This window comes from Triplophysa dalaica, chromosome 21 (assembly GCF_015846415.1).
Source record: "Triplophysa dalaica isolate WHDGS20190420 chromosome 21, ASM1584641v1, whole genome shotgun sequence".
Taxonomy (NCBI): Eukaryota; Metazoa; Chordata; class Actinopteri; order Cypriniformes; family Nemacheilidae; genus Triplophysa; species Triplophysa dalaica.
In genome coordinates, this window is record NC_079562.1 from 11,989,785 (window position 1) to 12,003,912 (window position 14,128).

Consider the following 14,128-nt stretch of genomic DNA (forward strand, 5'->3'; position numbering starts at 1 on the left):
GTCGAAGTAAGCCGTTTGTTGCAATTCTCAGCCTCACCGCTAGATGCCGCTAAAATCTTTCTGTCCATAGGTGTAAAATGACTTTTAACAAACCCCATCATCTACAGCCAGACCAGGCCCTACATCTGAATATAATGATCCTCTCACCATCAGCAGACAGCTGAACCCACACGGGTATAAACTAAATTAAAAGAGCAATGCTGGCTGTACTTGCGGGGGATTATGGGACGGCCGGCACTGCCTTAGAGGCTCATCTCCACTGGACTCCCTAATACAGCGGGCTGTTTACTCAGGCTTTGGAGTTATTCCCTTGGAATTAAGCCCTGGCACCCACCTGTCAATCACCCGGCCCCTGCTATTCCCCAATGGAGGCCCTGAATGGGCACAGAAAAGCTCTTTTTGGCTGGTAGGGGAGGTCCCTGTGCCATGTCAGCGTGCCCGCGACACACTTTGGCCCGATGGAAGAGAGAGGAAAGAGACTCTGCCGCCCGTAATTTTCTTCCAACTTCACTACGGCTGGAGACGAGACGCAAACAGTGAAGAGGCTTTGGCAGCAATAGCACATCTTCATCCAACACCACTGAGACGTCGGCAGGGAGACGGTGGTAGTCGGGCGCACACACACACAAGCACGCACATACACCTCCCTGCGTGATTTATTCGTCAGTGGGAGATTAATGACCACTCGAATAGGCTCTGTATTAATTAGGTGGGTGGGATGAAAATCGGATGTACCTGTTAATATTAGTTTTGACTAATAATTCCTGCTGTTAGTCAAGCTCAAAAAGGGTCTAATGAGGGTGACGTCTGGTTATTAATGAAGCAATACAATGTTTATCACGCGGCGAATTGCCGGCAAATGAATGGGTGTGAAATCTGATCTATTCCATTGTAATCGAGGCACATCTATCTTGAGATTGCGTTCTTGGAGTCGGAATGAAGGGTTAGAAAGGGAGACAGCGTTCCGCTGATTAGTCTCGCTGGGTTGCGCCGGAAAGCCTGCGTCTAATTCACCTTTCATTCATTACAACTCTATCTATCATGCTTAACGGCATCAGCTTTCAAAATCCACCCCGTGAAAAGAAATCACAAACTTGTCCCACCTTGCCTGCCCTTAATTTGTCACCAGCGCAAATATAGAAATGCGAAATAACAGGGATATTGGACACATGGCGATTACAATGCAGTTGACTATAAATTCATTTGCGTGTGCATAAATTGAAGAATGCATTAATTAATTTTCTACTCTAACAAAACAAATTAATACACCAAATATATCAGTCTTACAAACATGGGATCATATCCGCTTGTCTCATTATATTCTGTGCCACGTGAAAGTGCTGTAGATATGCTTGATTATTTATATAATTGAGTGATTTGTAACATATGTCATAATTCACAGTACACTTGCTTTTCTAATGCACATTGGGGTTGAGAAGTCGGAATTGTGTGAAAATGATCTCATTTCTTACTTCTCTTATTAAAAGAGTTTGACATGATGTTATCAGAAAAACAAGAGTAGAAAACATTTCAGAACTGGTTATCTGTATTTTTGGCTTTATTGACAGCATGCATTCGAGCTGGTGTGGATCCAGGACATTGTGCAAAACCTGATGATCCGCGTTATCCCAGCATGACTTGTGAATGTTCCAGACAGCATCTTGTGTGACTCAACGGTAGCAAAGAAATCTCACTGTTTGTACAAGGAAGATAACAGTCAGATCCAGAAAAATGCTCATTTGGTTTGAGATTTCTTATTTATCTTACATCTTAACTTTTGTCTTTCGGTTAAGGGCTCTCTTGTTTTCAAGTGGACTTTTGAACCCCACTGTATATATATAATATGAGACATATCGCATGTATCTTCCTGTACAGACCTCCCTAACATTTCATTCAACATTGTAAACCGCTTGATTTGGCATCACTCGACAATTCTTACAAAAAATTCTTACAAAAGTATGAAATTGAAACCCGGTCATCTGTTGAAATATCCCAGTTATTGCGAGATGCTAATGAAAACAAATCTACGATTAAATTTGTATGGAAAAATCACACACGCACACACATAAACAAACATAACCAAAAGGGCCTATCTGATGAAACGCAGCACTTTGAAGTGTTGCTTCACTGTCTCCGTGTCTAGGATCAGACCAAAACTGAGATCTTCCCACTAGCAAAAAAGAAAAACTTCTGTTCTGTTCTGCTTGCCTTCTCTCTCTGATGAATTCTGTTAATGACAATGAATTGCAAACGCATATCCATGGCAAAACAACCCCCGCTTCATTGATTATACTCTTCAGCTCAGTACATTTGTTAATCGTATCATTTTACCAGAAGGTACTATCCATTACAAAAAAGCCCTTAAGCTCGCATTAAAAAGACAGAGTGCCAGAAATACACAGGAAAGAAACTATGATGCAAGTGCGCCTGCCGCATTTTCGCGGAAAATGAAACAAAAGCTTCATGAGTCAATGACTTAATGAGATAAAAACGTGATATACATGATGAGCATCACTCGAAGCATCCGTAACTTTGATATTAACCTGGTGCTTTACAGGGCCAGCAGTGTTGTGCACGGTCTCTGGGCATCTGTGCATTGTTTTCACCACAGAGGTGATGTGAGGAGCCTGCTTTGTGTTAAGATGCTACTGCCGTCACTGTTTCTCACATACACCTCTGAAAACAGACTTGACTATAACAGCAACCTTTACAGTGTCACCAGACTTTATAGTAAACTCCAACTTTTTTGTACTAGGAGAATGTGTAGAACACACAGCGAAAAAAAAAACATACTCTACTAAAGATTTGGCGGATAAAATCAGCACCTTTTTCGTCACCAGTAAGGATACCACATTTGTAGGAAATCATGTGGGTAAATCGTTTTATTTGAATGAACTAGCAAGCTTTTCAGGTGTAGAAATCAATTAATTTTGTAGCAGCGGATTTGCCTCCTGAGGTGAAGAACGTACAAGATGTTGCACGTAAACGGATTACCAAAAATTAATCAAATGCGTTATTAGCTGTAACGAAGAAAACCTGTAATTTACGAGGACAGATGTTACGTCTCAATGCAAAAACCAGATCAGAAATTCTCATCGGTCAACTGTTACATCTTAACTTTTGCACAGCCATGTGTTTTCCACTTTTACCTTTCTACACACATCCCTGCTGATATCAACAGATTCACAGATCACACCGAGATAGCACAATCTTCGCTAAAATTGTACATTTGCATATAAACAAAAGACTTAAAGTGACAGTGCACCCAAAAATGTAAAATTCTGTCATTGTTTTTAATTGTGATATTCTTTCTTCCGCAGAACACTAAAGAAAATATTTTCAAGAATGTTGGTAACCGAACAATAGGGATACTTTACTTGCATTGGTTTTCTGTTCGTACAATATTGCATCGGTTTGGTTACCGACATTTTTGTTGTGTTCCGACAGAAGAAAGAAAGTCATACAGGTTTGAAATGACATGAGGGTGAGTAAATAATGACAGAATTTTCATTTTTGGGAGAACTTTCACTGAGATCGGCTGTATATTTATTACCTTAGACATATCAGGACAACTGCCAGTCACCAGACGTACCAAGCTGATTTTGAGCTTGTCGCAAAATGCAGGTTCAGGTTAAATTATGGTTTAGTTCCGTCTTGGTGAACATCTATTCATGTGTCAACAATCACAGCACACAAACACAAAAACACAGACAGCTGAACAATTGCAGAGTAACTTGCTTTCATATGCGCAGAACTTCATAAACAAAACCCGACACGGGCGCTTCGAGAACTGCCACATGAAAATAATCTAGGATCTGTCACAAAGAGCCCAAGGGTTGTCTCAGCACATTATCTACACAAACAATAGACAACCCTGATGTCATATCCATATCTGCCTTGGCGAACTGGCAAGGAAATAATATGTTTGACAAATTAAATCATGACTGGCAGATAACTGGCGCAGTATCATATGTAGGCATTTCCATGCTGTCTTCTCTGGTGTTAACCTCAAAAAAGACACGGTGTGTCCGAACCACAACTCTTTGCTCATGTTCATCTCAGAAATCACGGCTGACTGACAGAATGATTGACACAAGCAATGCCGGATCGGTCGTACAGAGGCTCACCAATGTCAAAATCATTGTGATGGTATATTTGGCACAAAACCACCAACGCTGTGTAAAATTATGAGTGCCATAATCAAAAAAGACTGGCAGAACAATGCAGACATTATAAAGACTCCTTCTTTTCAATGCGCACAGGCAAGACTCCAATTCATCCGCTGAAACAAGCAGCGTAGGGAAAGCTCTTATTCTTTTCACGTTCTATGCTTGAGAGACACAAGGGGATGCTGGGAAATCTGTGGAGAGCCTTAACATCTGTCCACTGGCCATGGCTGATGTCCTGCCAGCCGAGTGCTTCTCTCCCCACCGACAACTCAACAAGAAACCCGGGCAGTCGAACCTCTCGTCTCGCCAACGTCCTTGAGAAGTTATTTATCCACGTTTACAAAAATTGACTATGCCTGACAGATGACTTAAGAGTCACTACTGAAGATTGACGAATCAAGAATTAATGACTCCTACAACCATTTCTCAGTTGAATAAAAACCTTTATATGTGAGGTTACGGTTTTGCACTGGCGGTAATGAGATTGTACATGGAGCCGTGCACCAAACGGTCACACTAGATAATCCAAATCCATTAACTACTTTATTAATGTTTCATAAACACTGAATTCCCTGAGGATTTGAAGCTGATATGTCGAACAATAACTCGTAGGATATACGAGTAAGATTGGTTTAATCTATACGGGTGGTATAAGTGTCCACATACGTGCAATTGAGAGCTACAAAATGAAGCCCTGCACATGGCTACCGCATTTATCTCATCTCAGCACTCTTTAAAGGAGACGGTTACTATACATCCGAGAATACAACTCTCAGAAGGGACATAACATAGTTTTCAAATCTCCATCACTTCTGGCCCCTGACCCAGCAAGGCCACTTATGAGACTGCAGGGCCAGTATGAGTAAATTCTCGCTTGCCATGGGAAGCATTAAGACTTTAACAGGTATCTTTCCTGAATGATTGAATCAGCCAGGCTGTGGTACAGATTTAGCCGGCTGCGGGAATGAAGATAGATGTGGATGTGACCGCACCACAGCGACACGTTCCTGTGCGGATGCAGGAAAGAAGATGTGTACTAATCTCATAGATTAATATCAATGATCCAGCTTCCCTATTCACGATGATTCTTGTAATTGAAATCAGCAGGGCAGAATGCAAAGCAGCTGTAGTTTCTGCAACACCTGCGTCCCTGGTTAGCATTTCGTTTCTGAAACCTTAAGCATGTTGTTGGGTTATTAGCTTCTTAATAATTTTTCTTGCCACTGGTGGGGTACTGTTTTCAATTCGCCCAAGAGCTGTCCTGTCGTAATCCTTCACAGCACGCGTTTTTCTAGCAGGGTTGACTAATAATCACAGTGCCGCAAGGGGAATAGAGATTGACCTTCAGAGGGATTTCTGGAATTTTTAAGGTATTACACAATTCCGGATGCCTTTACTAAAATAACATGTAACTCAAGGACTACAGTCAAAATATTTGCAATAGAGAGAGAAGCACGCACAAGTACTCAAGGGCAATAATAACATGGGGTCACCGGAGCCGCGCCGCACCGCCGACATTATCCGAGTGGCTTTAGAGGAGGATATTCCATCTACTAACAGGCTCAGCTGAAGCAGCCGGTTGCATCTGCATGTTTCAAGCTTAACTAAAAATGTCTCAACAAGGCTAGCAAAACCAAGGGCATGGGTTTGATTTCCGGGGAATGATAAAAACCACATCTAATATATCACTTTGGATAAAAGCGCCTGCTAAATGTATCATTATTCTGTTGTATTCCACTTGGTGCGTCATACAACACCATTTTAATTTAAGCCTGCAAACACGCATATCTTCGCAAAAAGAGCCGGTTGCCAAGAATCCAGGGGAGTTAATACGATTTTGTTGTGGCCAAACAGAATAAAGGGAATTACAAGAGTCAAAAAGCTTGAGGCTGGTGACTCGAGAATAAATCTTTATCTGCTCGGGCGCAGACTAACCTCTGATTCACTGCATTTGTGGGAAATATAGAGCCGTGAATCTCCTCGGTAACAAATCATAAATAAATCTTAGTGAGGGATTGAAGCGAGTTACAAGGACCAGGATAAATTACTTCAAGGTTTTAGTATGTGCTGATTTTAATGTGCAGATCTTCATCTAAATCTGAATATGTTCTTGCAGGTGGATCAAGGTGAAGTTTTTAAAAGGGATATTTTACAAACTTAGGAGAAAAGTGACCTGTACACAAAGTATTTTACATTTAGAAAAAAACTAATTTCCCTTATCTCTTACTTCCAGAGTACATGGACTCATATTATCGAAACCAAAACAGCCTCATGCCCCTGACCGCTTCTTACAATCCTGGCTTGCCCCGTCCTGCCCTAAAGCATCATTACAGATAAAAACACTTAAGATAAAGTTTGAGCCTAAAATGCTGATCGGCCCATTTCCGAAATTTCAGGGGAAACTATGTTCTTACCTTTGAATAAGACCATAGTTGAAACAACATGGTAAATCTACTTCTGAAAGTGACCTACGGCTACATTTTTTCTGTTTACCTTAAACCAAAAAAAGCTATTAAAGTGCCCTACCTGTCGGCCCAAAGCAGGTACCAACACCCAGAGAATCTCTATGGGAATCGTAATTGAATGTACTGCACAGAAACCACCTAACCAAAAATATGTTCCACCCTCAAAGGTTTACACGCTATCCATCATCGTCCCCTGATGGGCTCAGAGGGTTCCCTGGCTTTGGTCCTGCGGTGTTGTTCATTTCTAATGTGTTAAACACATCCATCTGTTTACCCACAGCAAAAGCTGCTGCCCCACATGAAACCCGGCAAGTGCCTTGATCATCCGCAGCGACCGACCATCCCTGCCGAAAAGCCTACGAGCGGACCTGGCTAATATCTCTGGCTTCGTGGCAGAGATGGATGCGTCTATGTGTCTCCATCCATCTGCCGGTACACTTGCCCGTTCACCCTTAGTAGCTGCTGTCGCCCGGCAAAATGGACGCAGCGGTGCGGCTGCTGGTGAGGGTGGTCATCTTGACAGGAAGTCCCAGTAGTGGGAGATGACTCTTGCGCGCTCCAGGCTGTAAATTACTGGAATTCATGTGCGATCCAGTTCGAGTTCAATTTACCACCCTGAAACAGTAAATAAAACCCCAGGGGTGCAGGCAGTTATTTCAACCTCAGAATCAGATAACCATCTACCTCAAACCATTTTTAAGGTGCCTAAGACTGTAAAAAAGCACAGCTGGAGTGTCTGATGGATACAAATGTGATTTCAGGGAGGGAATGAAGCGGGTTGAAATTCAATGTGAAAACAGTATGCAAACCAGATCAGAAGATAGACTCCCTGAAATCAAGACTTGACCCAGAATGCAATGTTTCATGTGCAACATCTACATTAACTCATGGTTTGCGTTCAAGAAACGCTTGGCATCAAACCTTCACCAAACCTTCTATGTGGATTCAACAGCCCACCGTATGTGCCCATTTATTAATATCCACATTTATTTTAGCCTGTGGCTATACACGCCAGCGAAACCAAGCCAAATGCAAAAGTCAAGGCGAAGAGAGAGAGAGATAGAAAGAGATGTATGAATGCGAGGAGGAGCTGTAAGTAAATGGGCCCAGATGGACATCTGCTGCGCTCTTGCAGGCTGAACTAATCCCTTCGGTTAGCAGCGCTCACAGGGCAAAGCCTCTGCGATGGCAGATGTCCTCCATCCTTTGGTACTTGCCATTTCGCCCTCTACCAAAGCAGCCACCGGTCACAAGCACTGCAGCTCATCGCTTAGGCTTACGCCCCTTAAAAGCACACTGTTAAAATGACAGAGTGGTGCTATTAAATCTATAGGTAGCATGAATGCAGGGTCAGGACAAAGTCCCTTCAAGGCAACTCGGTGCACTCAGCAGCCATCTTGGCGATGGTTTTGGACAGCTGTTTTCAGTGGAGGTAACAGACACGCAGGTAAAGACCCTGTCTATTTTGTCTACAAAATCCTTGGTTAAAATTGTTTTAATCAAAGACAGTGAAATTGAAAATGAAATTGAGACTACGGATATGAAATGTACATACATTATTATTTAAAAATCTAATGTAAATTATGACATGAAAATATTTAAAATTCTGGAACATTTTCACCAATGTCACATTTATCATATTTACTCCTTTATGTGGATCAAAATCATTCTGGGATTAATAAATCAACAGGTTTTACACAGATTTGTTGAGTCAAAAGGAGCATAGTTGATACACAAATCGATATGTTCATATATAATAAAATATGTGATACATTGAAGTCTACTGTATGCGTGATACAACATAAAACAGTATGTCTATGTATGTTAAATTAGCAAAAATAAATCTGGCATTACTATTAATATTCTTTTGATTGGATTTAAAGGATCAACATTTTTAATATGCATTCAAGAATAATGAAAGACAATGCTTCACTCTTAAGATACTTCTGAATGTTATTAAAAGAAAAGTTCACCCAAAACTTAAACTCTCTCATCATTTATTAACCCTCATGCCTACTTACAGAGATTGAATATTAAAATCATGATTTATGTTCAGCTGAACAAAGGAAATCATGTACATCTGGGATGGTATAAAGATGACTAAATGATACAATTTCTGAGTGAACAATTCCTTTAAGTGTTTCTACAATTTCCAACTCTGTGTGCAGTGTTTCTCAGAAGCATTTTCCACAAAGACAAAATCCATCCATCATCAACAACAGAACCTTCATATGAAGTACAATATAGGGCCAATATGGTACAGTCTCTTCGGTCTTAAGAAATTCTTTAAATTGACCACCCATCTAAACAAGTGTTCTTTACAGCCAGCACCGCCAGCAGTGGCGAGGCGAAATAATGGATGAGCAACAATCCTGCAGAGTTGTTAAATGCTTGTTAAGATTAATAAACACCCTCCAATGAAGCATCTCCCCAGATGCAGTGCTTACAGAATAAGGTCAGACATCATACATGCCTCCTAAAAAACCCTGTGGCGAGCTCATGCTTAAACAAGCATATGACTTAGGAAACAGAGAGTGAGAGAACGAGAGAGAGAGAGAGAGAGCGGACAAAAGACAGAGAGAGCAAATGTGATTAAAGAGGCAACACTCAAGGCAAAAAATTGGAGAACGACAAAGCAAGAGTTGGAGGTTATAAAAACCAAAAGACTAATGAAACAGAAGCATTATGGGCATTTGTTTCACTCGAGAGAAAATTAATAAGCATGAAAAATAATAATCCTCTACACGAGGCCATAGAATGATTAAAGCAAAACAGCAAAGCAATTATTACAGGGTGCACGACGCGGTGAAGTTTTGACAAAGAGGAAAACAACCGAGGTAACGGCCCGCGAGCGCACACACCTTCAGCACCACTGCGTACACGCTCGTGTGCTCCTCGCGCCCGTCGCTACAGCCAGCCAACCTATCACACGCCGACTAACAGGTGCTGATACGCTGGGCATCGACTCAAATCACAACCCATTTAGATCCACCTAACAGTTCTACTGTAACCCAGTGTGTCATTCTGGAACAAATGAACAATCGTTCTCAACAAGAATCCAAAGATTGAAGACGATGAGAGGAGATGGAACGTCAATATACTCGGTAATTGGTAAAAAATCTGGTGAGGTTGTTTCCTGAAACTTTCAAGCTTGTTAGAAAATATGATTTTTAGATCAATATAACAATCAATGTTGCTAGCAACAAAAGTTATTTCCAGTGTTAATTGACACTTCAGCAGAGTGCTTCATTTTACCGTGTTGAAGGGTCATTCGGGTCAATGCCCAACAAATTATGACTGTATTACTTGAATCAATTCTTTCAACTTCTTCAATTTGCTGTTTATTCTTGTGAATGTTAGTGCATTTTATCATCTTGCAGTATTCTACTCTCGTCATCAGAATTTATTCAAAAGTATGTTTTAATGAATATTACACGGCTCTCTGAAATACTTAGTTCTGATTGGTCTTCAGCCAAATTGAGTTTTGCCTCAATAACAACGGCTTAAACTGTACTGGTGTTGTAAGTCCTATTGACCGATATTGACCGACAATATATTGTCTTTTTTTCTCATGGCAACATGAATTTGTTACAAATCAGCTATCAAAATATTTCATATCAATATCTCCATCTAATATTTATGTTTCAAGTAGCTGTGTACTGTACATCCAACCAGTAACGATAACAACCGTTATCAACAAACCTTTGTTTTCACTGTAGATGATGAAATAATGTTTCTTTCCTGTTGTTTTGCACAGGTTTGACTCAATTTAAGGTTTAAAACACTGAGATGAGGAGTTAAAACCCCAGACTTGTTTTAAGCCTGCTATAGAATGTTGGTACGCAGCAGCATAACCCCGCCCCCAAAAAATATGATGATGGCTCTCGGTAAAACAGGGTCCTTATGACAGCGGATTAGCTGAGGGAGAGCGGTTTTAGTCGGGCAGGCATGACAAGCGTGACTCGCTCCATAAATCTACAACGGTTTTGATAATGACACTCAGACGGTGTGCTGCGCTACAATCCATTAGGCCCTCTCACATCGCAACACCTTTTCTGTGAGCTCAGACGAACCCCAGACAGCCATGCGAAAAACACAGCAGCCATAAATTAAGGGTTGTGGCATGCAGGAACATGCTTATACCCCCTAATGGATCTATGTGCCATAGATAGAGTAAAAAACAGTCATCAGTGGTATATTTTTTAGACGGAGATGTGTACTGGGTGCATCATTAGAGGAGAAAGATCAGGTCGGGTCTCATTTACTAATGGTGCCAATGAGGATATGTGCATCGAATGAAATGCATGTGACGATTTGGAGAAAATTTTTGAAGCCAATTTGTTGAATTTATGCTTGAATATTTTGTGACACACAAATCACATATGACCGCTAATATCCTTTTACTATTCAAAACCAAAAACATTTTATTGTAATTATATAGTAAAATGTTTTGTGGGACCGTTTTATTTTAAAGAATTTTCTTGTATTTCTGAGATTCTGAAACAAATGTCAATATACGGATTAAGAGAGTGAGTTACTTTAAAAATAACATGAAAAACATGTAGTTTTACTTTACAAAAATAATGATATTATGTTTTTCTTCCGCCCCAGCTCCCAGAATATTACCAGAATATTTATGGACATTTTTAACAGCCTACTGGAACAAACAGCTAACATGAAGTAAAAAATGTCCCACTTCATCCTTTAATTGAGAATTCACTTTTTAATTTGCTTGATCGATGTTATATCGTGAGATGTTTTCCTCAAAATCTGCATGCATAAATAAGTTGCTATATTACATGGAAATAAAACAGGGATTTCATTATTGTAATTCCAAATAATAATTGTGTTTATCACTGAAGAGTGACCGTCATTTGCATATAAGGACAACAATGACGGATGCATTTGTTCTACGACCTCAATGATCCATTAGCATAAGAACCACACAAGACTAATATTGATGAAGCAATCGAAGTAAAGAATCCATGTTTTATGAATTAATTAATCTCTACGTTTCTCAAATAAATGCAAGCATATCTAGACCCCTCAAATCTGTCGAACATTTCTCACTTTTTGAGAGACTCTCCAAGCGTATTAATGAATGCAATGCCATTCGCTTGAGGCAATCTCAACTGCCTGTATCATTAACTAAAAATAACCAATTATATCTCTTTCCATGCATCTGCTGCTTTGAAAAAGCGCTACGGCTTGAAGATGAGAAACACTGAAGTTGAGAGAGAGAGAGAGAGAGAGAGAGAGAGAGAGAGGTGTTTTGAGAGGATATCTGGCTGTGATTGAAACTGGAAGGTCATAAAGCTTTGATAGCCTTAGTATTTACTATCACCTTAAATCACGCACAACTACAGCCAAATTTTCTATAACAAGTTTTCATGCGTGCGTGCTGCTGCGGAGACCGCTGCCACTTCCCGTTTTATGCTCATGAGCTACAAGCTATTCACAGGCGACTAAATCATCTTTCACTGGAGTGAATCACGTATCAGCGGAGAGAAACAATACCAGAACAAGCTATTTCGATAATGTCAGCTCTCGAAACATGGAATTGTGGGTAAAAAGTCAAGCGCAAAGGAAGCTGCTTACCAAGCACACCAAGCCGATAGTTGACGGTTATGACGATGACGTTGCCGTAACTAGCCAGGATGCTCCCGTCAAACATATTTCCCGTGCCTTCCATGTAGGATCCTCCGTGTATGAATACCATCACGGGTTTAGGGCTCCCGCTCTCACGGATGTCTGGAAAAAGGAGGACAGAAGCGATTAAATGACAAATTACTGCAGACAGCTGGAGATGCATTCATAGCTGAGGGCTTCCATTTTGCTCAATTTGGCCACATTGGCTTTATTTTACAGATGAGATCAGTTTTAGAAATGAGCTCATTAATTTCCTAGGCAATATGAATGTCATGTTCCTGGTGAGCGGGAAAAAATCCTGATGCGGTTTTAGCGTGCCTTCACTCTCTCTCTTGCTCTTGAAGTGCCTGTCAGCAGTAAAACTGAAAATTAAAATGGGCATTTTAATTTATAAAGTACCAGTTTGACTAAAGTTTTGACATCTGCCTAGGAAACACGTGGCCAAACTTCATGCAAACCTCGAGGGAAAAAAGGCCGTATCGTCTTTCACCTCGTCTTCTCAGATCTCGTCCATTTTCCGTTCAGCATTGAAAAAAGCACACTTTTGAAATTTCCATACGTTGCTTGGGCAGAGTAATCCACTTTAGGAAAATGGTCCCTGTCCGAGAGGGAGGTATTTTCACAAACACAAATGCGATGCAGATGATAACTTTTGTTTCGCTTGAGGGAGAGAGCCATTTCATCACGGTTGCAAAGACTTCAGATAAATCTCTGTTATTTTATTGGGCATGCGGGGACCTGCTTCCGGGAGGTCTTATAACAAGCTAAAAAAACTAATGAAGAAAGCAATCCTTTTCCAAAACAGTTTTCTCACGTCAGGTCCTCTTGCCAAACGTTCAAAGTGAAATGTGCATACAATGGTTCTTTAGCAGGCGATGTAATGTCTCAAATCCTTTCTTCTCGTCTTCTGTTTTGGCGTTGTGTGTCTATTTTTGTTAAGCTTAATTATTTTTGTTTAGCTAAATATTAAAAACTATATAGTGATATATAGTATATTTGAGAAGTAATAAGGTCACCTCCTCAAACCCAGATAAAACACAAATACTTACAAAATTGGAACAAGAGTCCAAATTAAATATTTTGGGTAATTTCACATTTTCAACTTCAACGGTGTTCAAATCCATCCAGCAGAATTCTGAAGATTATCCCCAAATTCCATGGAAAAAAAATTCAAATCTATATTGTGTAAAATCTCCAGTGAGGGGCTCAGTGAGTAAAACAGTGTTCAGCAGGAGAAAAATGACATCATGTGATTCCTCAACAAAATAAATACTTCATTGATCTTAGTTATCCTCAGTCAAACTGATAGAAATGCTCTTCATCTCCAGACAACAGGTGATAGCAGGCTGTTTGTATTCCATTCATTCATTCTTTTGTTCAGATTCTTTATTCAAATGTCATATATTATTGATAAAACCGGTTTATCATGTCCTCTCTTTGGAACGTCACTAAATGATAATATAAACTAAAATACAAGTGGCCTCGCACTACAGTCTGTGGCTTACATGCATGTCGCAGATCTGAATGTTTATGTTGTTTTATAACTAAATCCTCATGACTTAATGTAATTCTAAACTTTAAGAGTTTTATATTTGTGCCACCTGGTGCACCAAACAAAATAAAATGAAATAGAACAAAATATACCAAACCTACTGAGGTCATAATAGATTTCTTAAAATAACTGATTTTGTGGCCTCTAATGTCTTTCCACCGTCCAAAATTTCTTTGGTATTGCCGGTGGATATTTATAAACATTTCACTACTTTAACCGAGCAACCAATTTTCTCGTTTTTGTTTTGGTACGTTCAGTTTTTTCAAATTGTTGACCTGGCACAAAAGGCCACA

At 40.2% G+C, this 14,128-nt stretch overlaps 1 protein-coding gene across 3 annotated transcripts in view; it reads right to left on the reverse strand.

Annotated features, from left to right (window-relative positions):
• Positions 1-14,128, reverse strand: part of nlgn1 (neuroligin 1) — a 198,222-nt gene that overhangs the window by 85,798 nt on the left and 98,296 nt on the right. For all 3 annotated transcript variants that reach the window (XM_056735508.1, XM_056735506.1, XM_056735509.1), the window contains one exon: positions 12,233-12,385. In XM_056735508.1, coding sequence (XP_056591486.1) covers positions 12,233-12,385 — 153 coding nt within the window. The remainder of the gene's footprint in view (positions 1-12,232; positions 12,386-14,128) is intronic.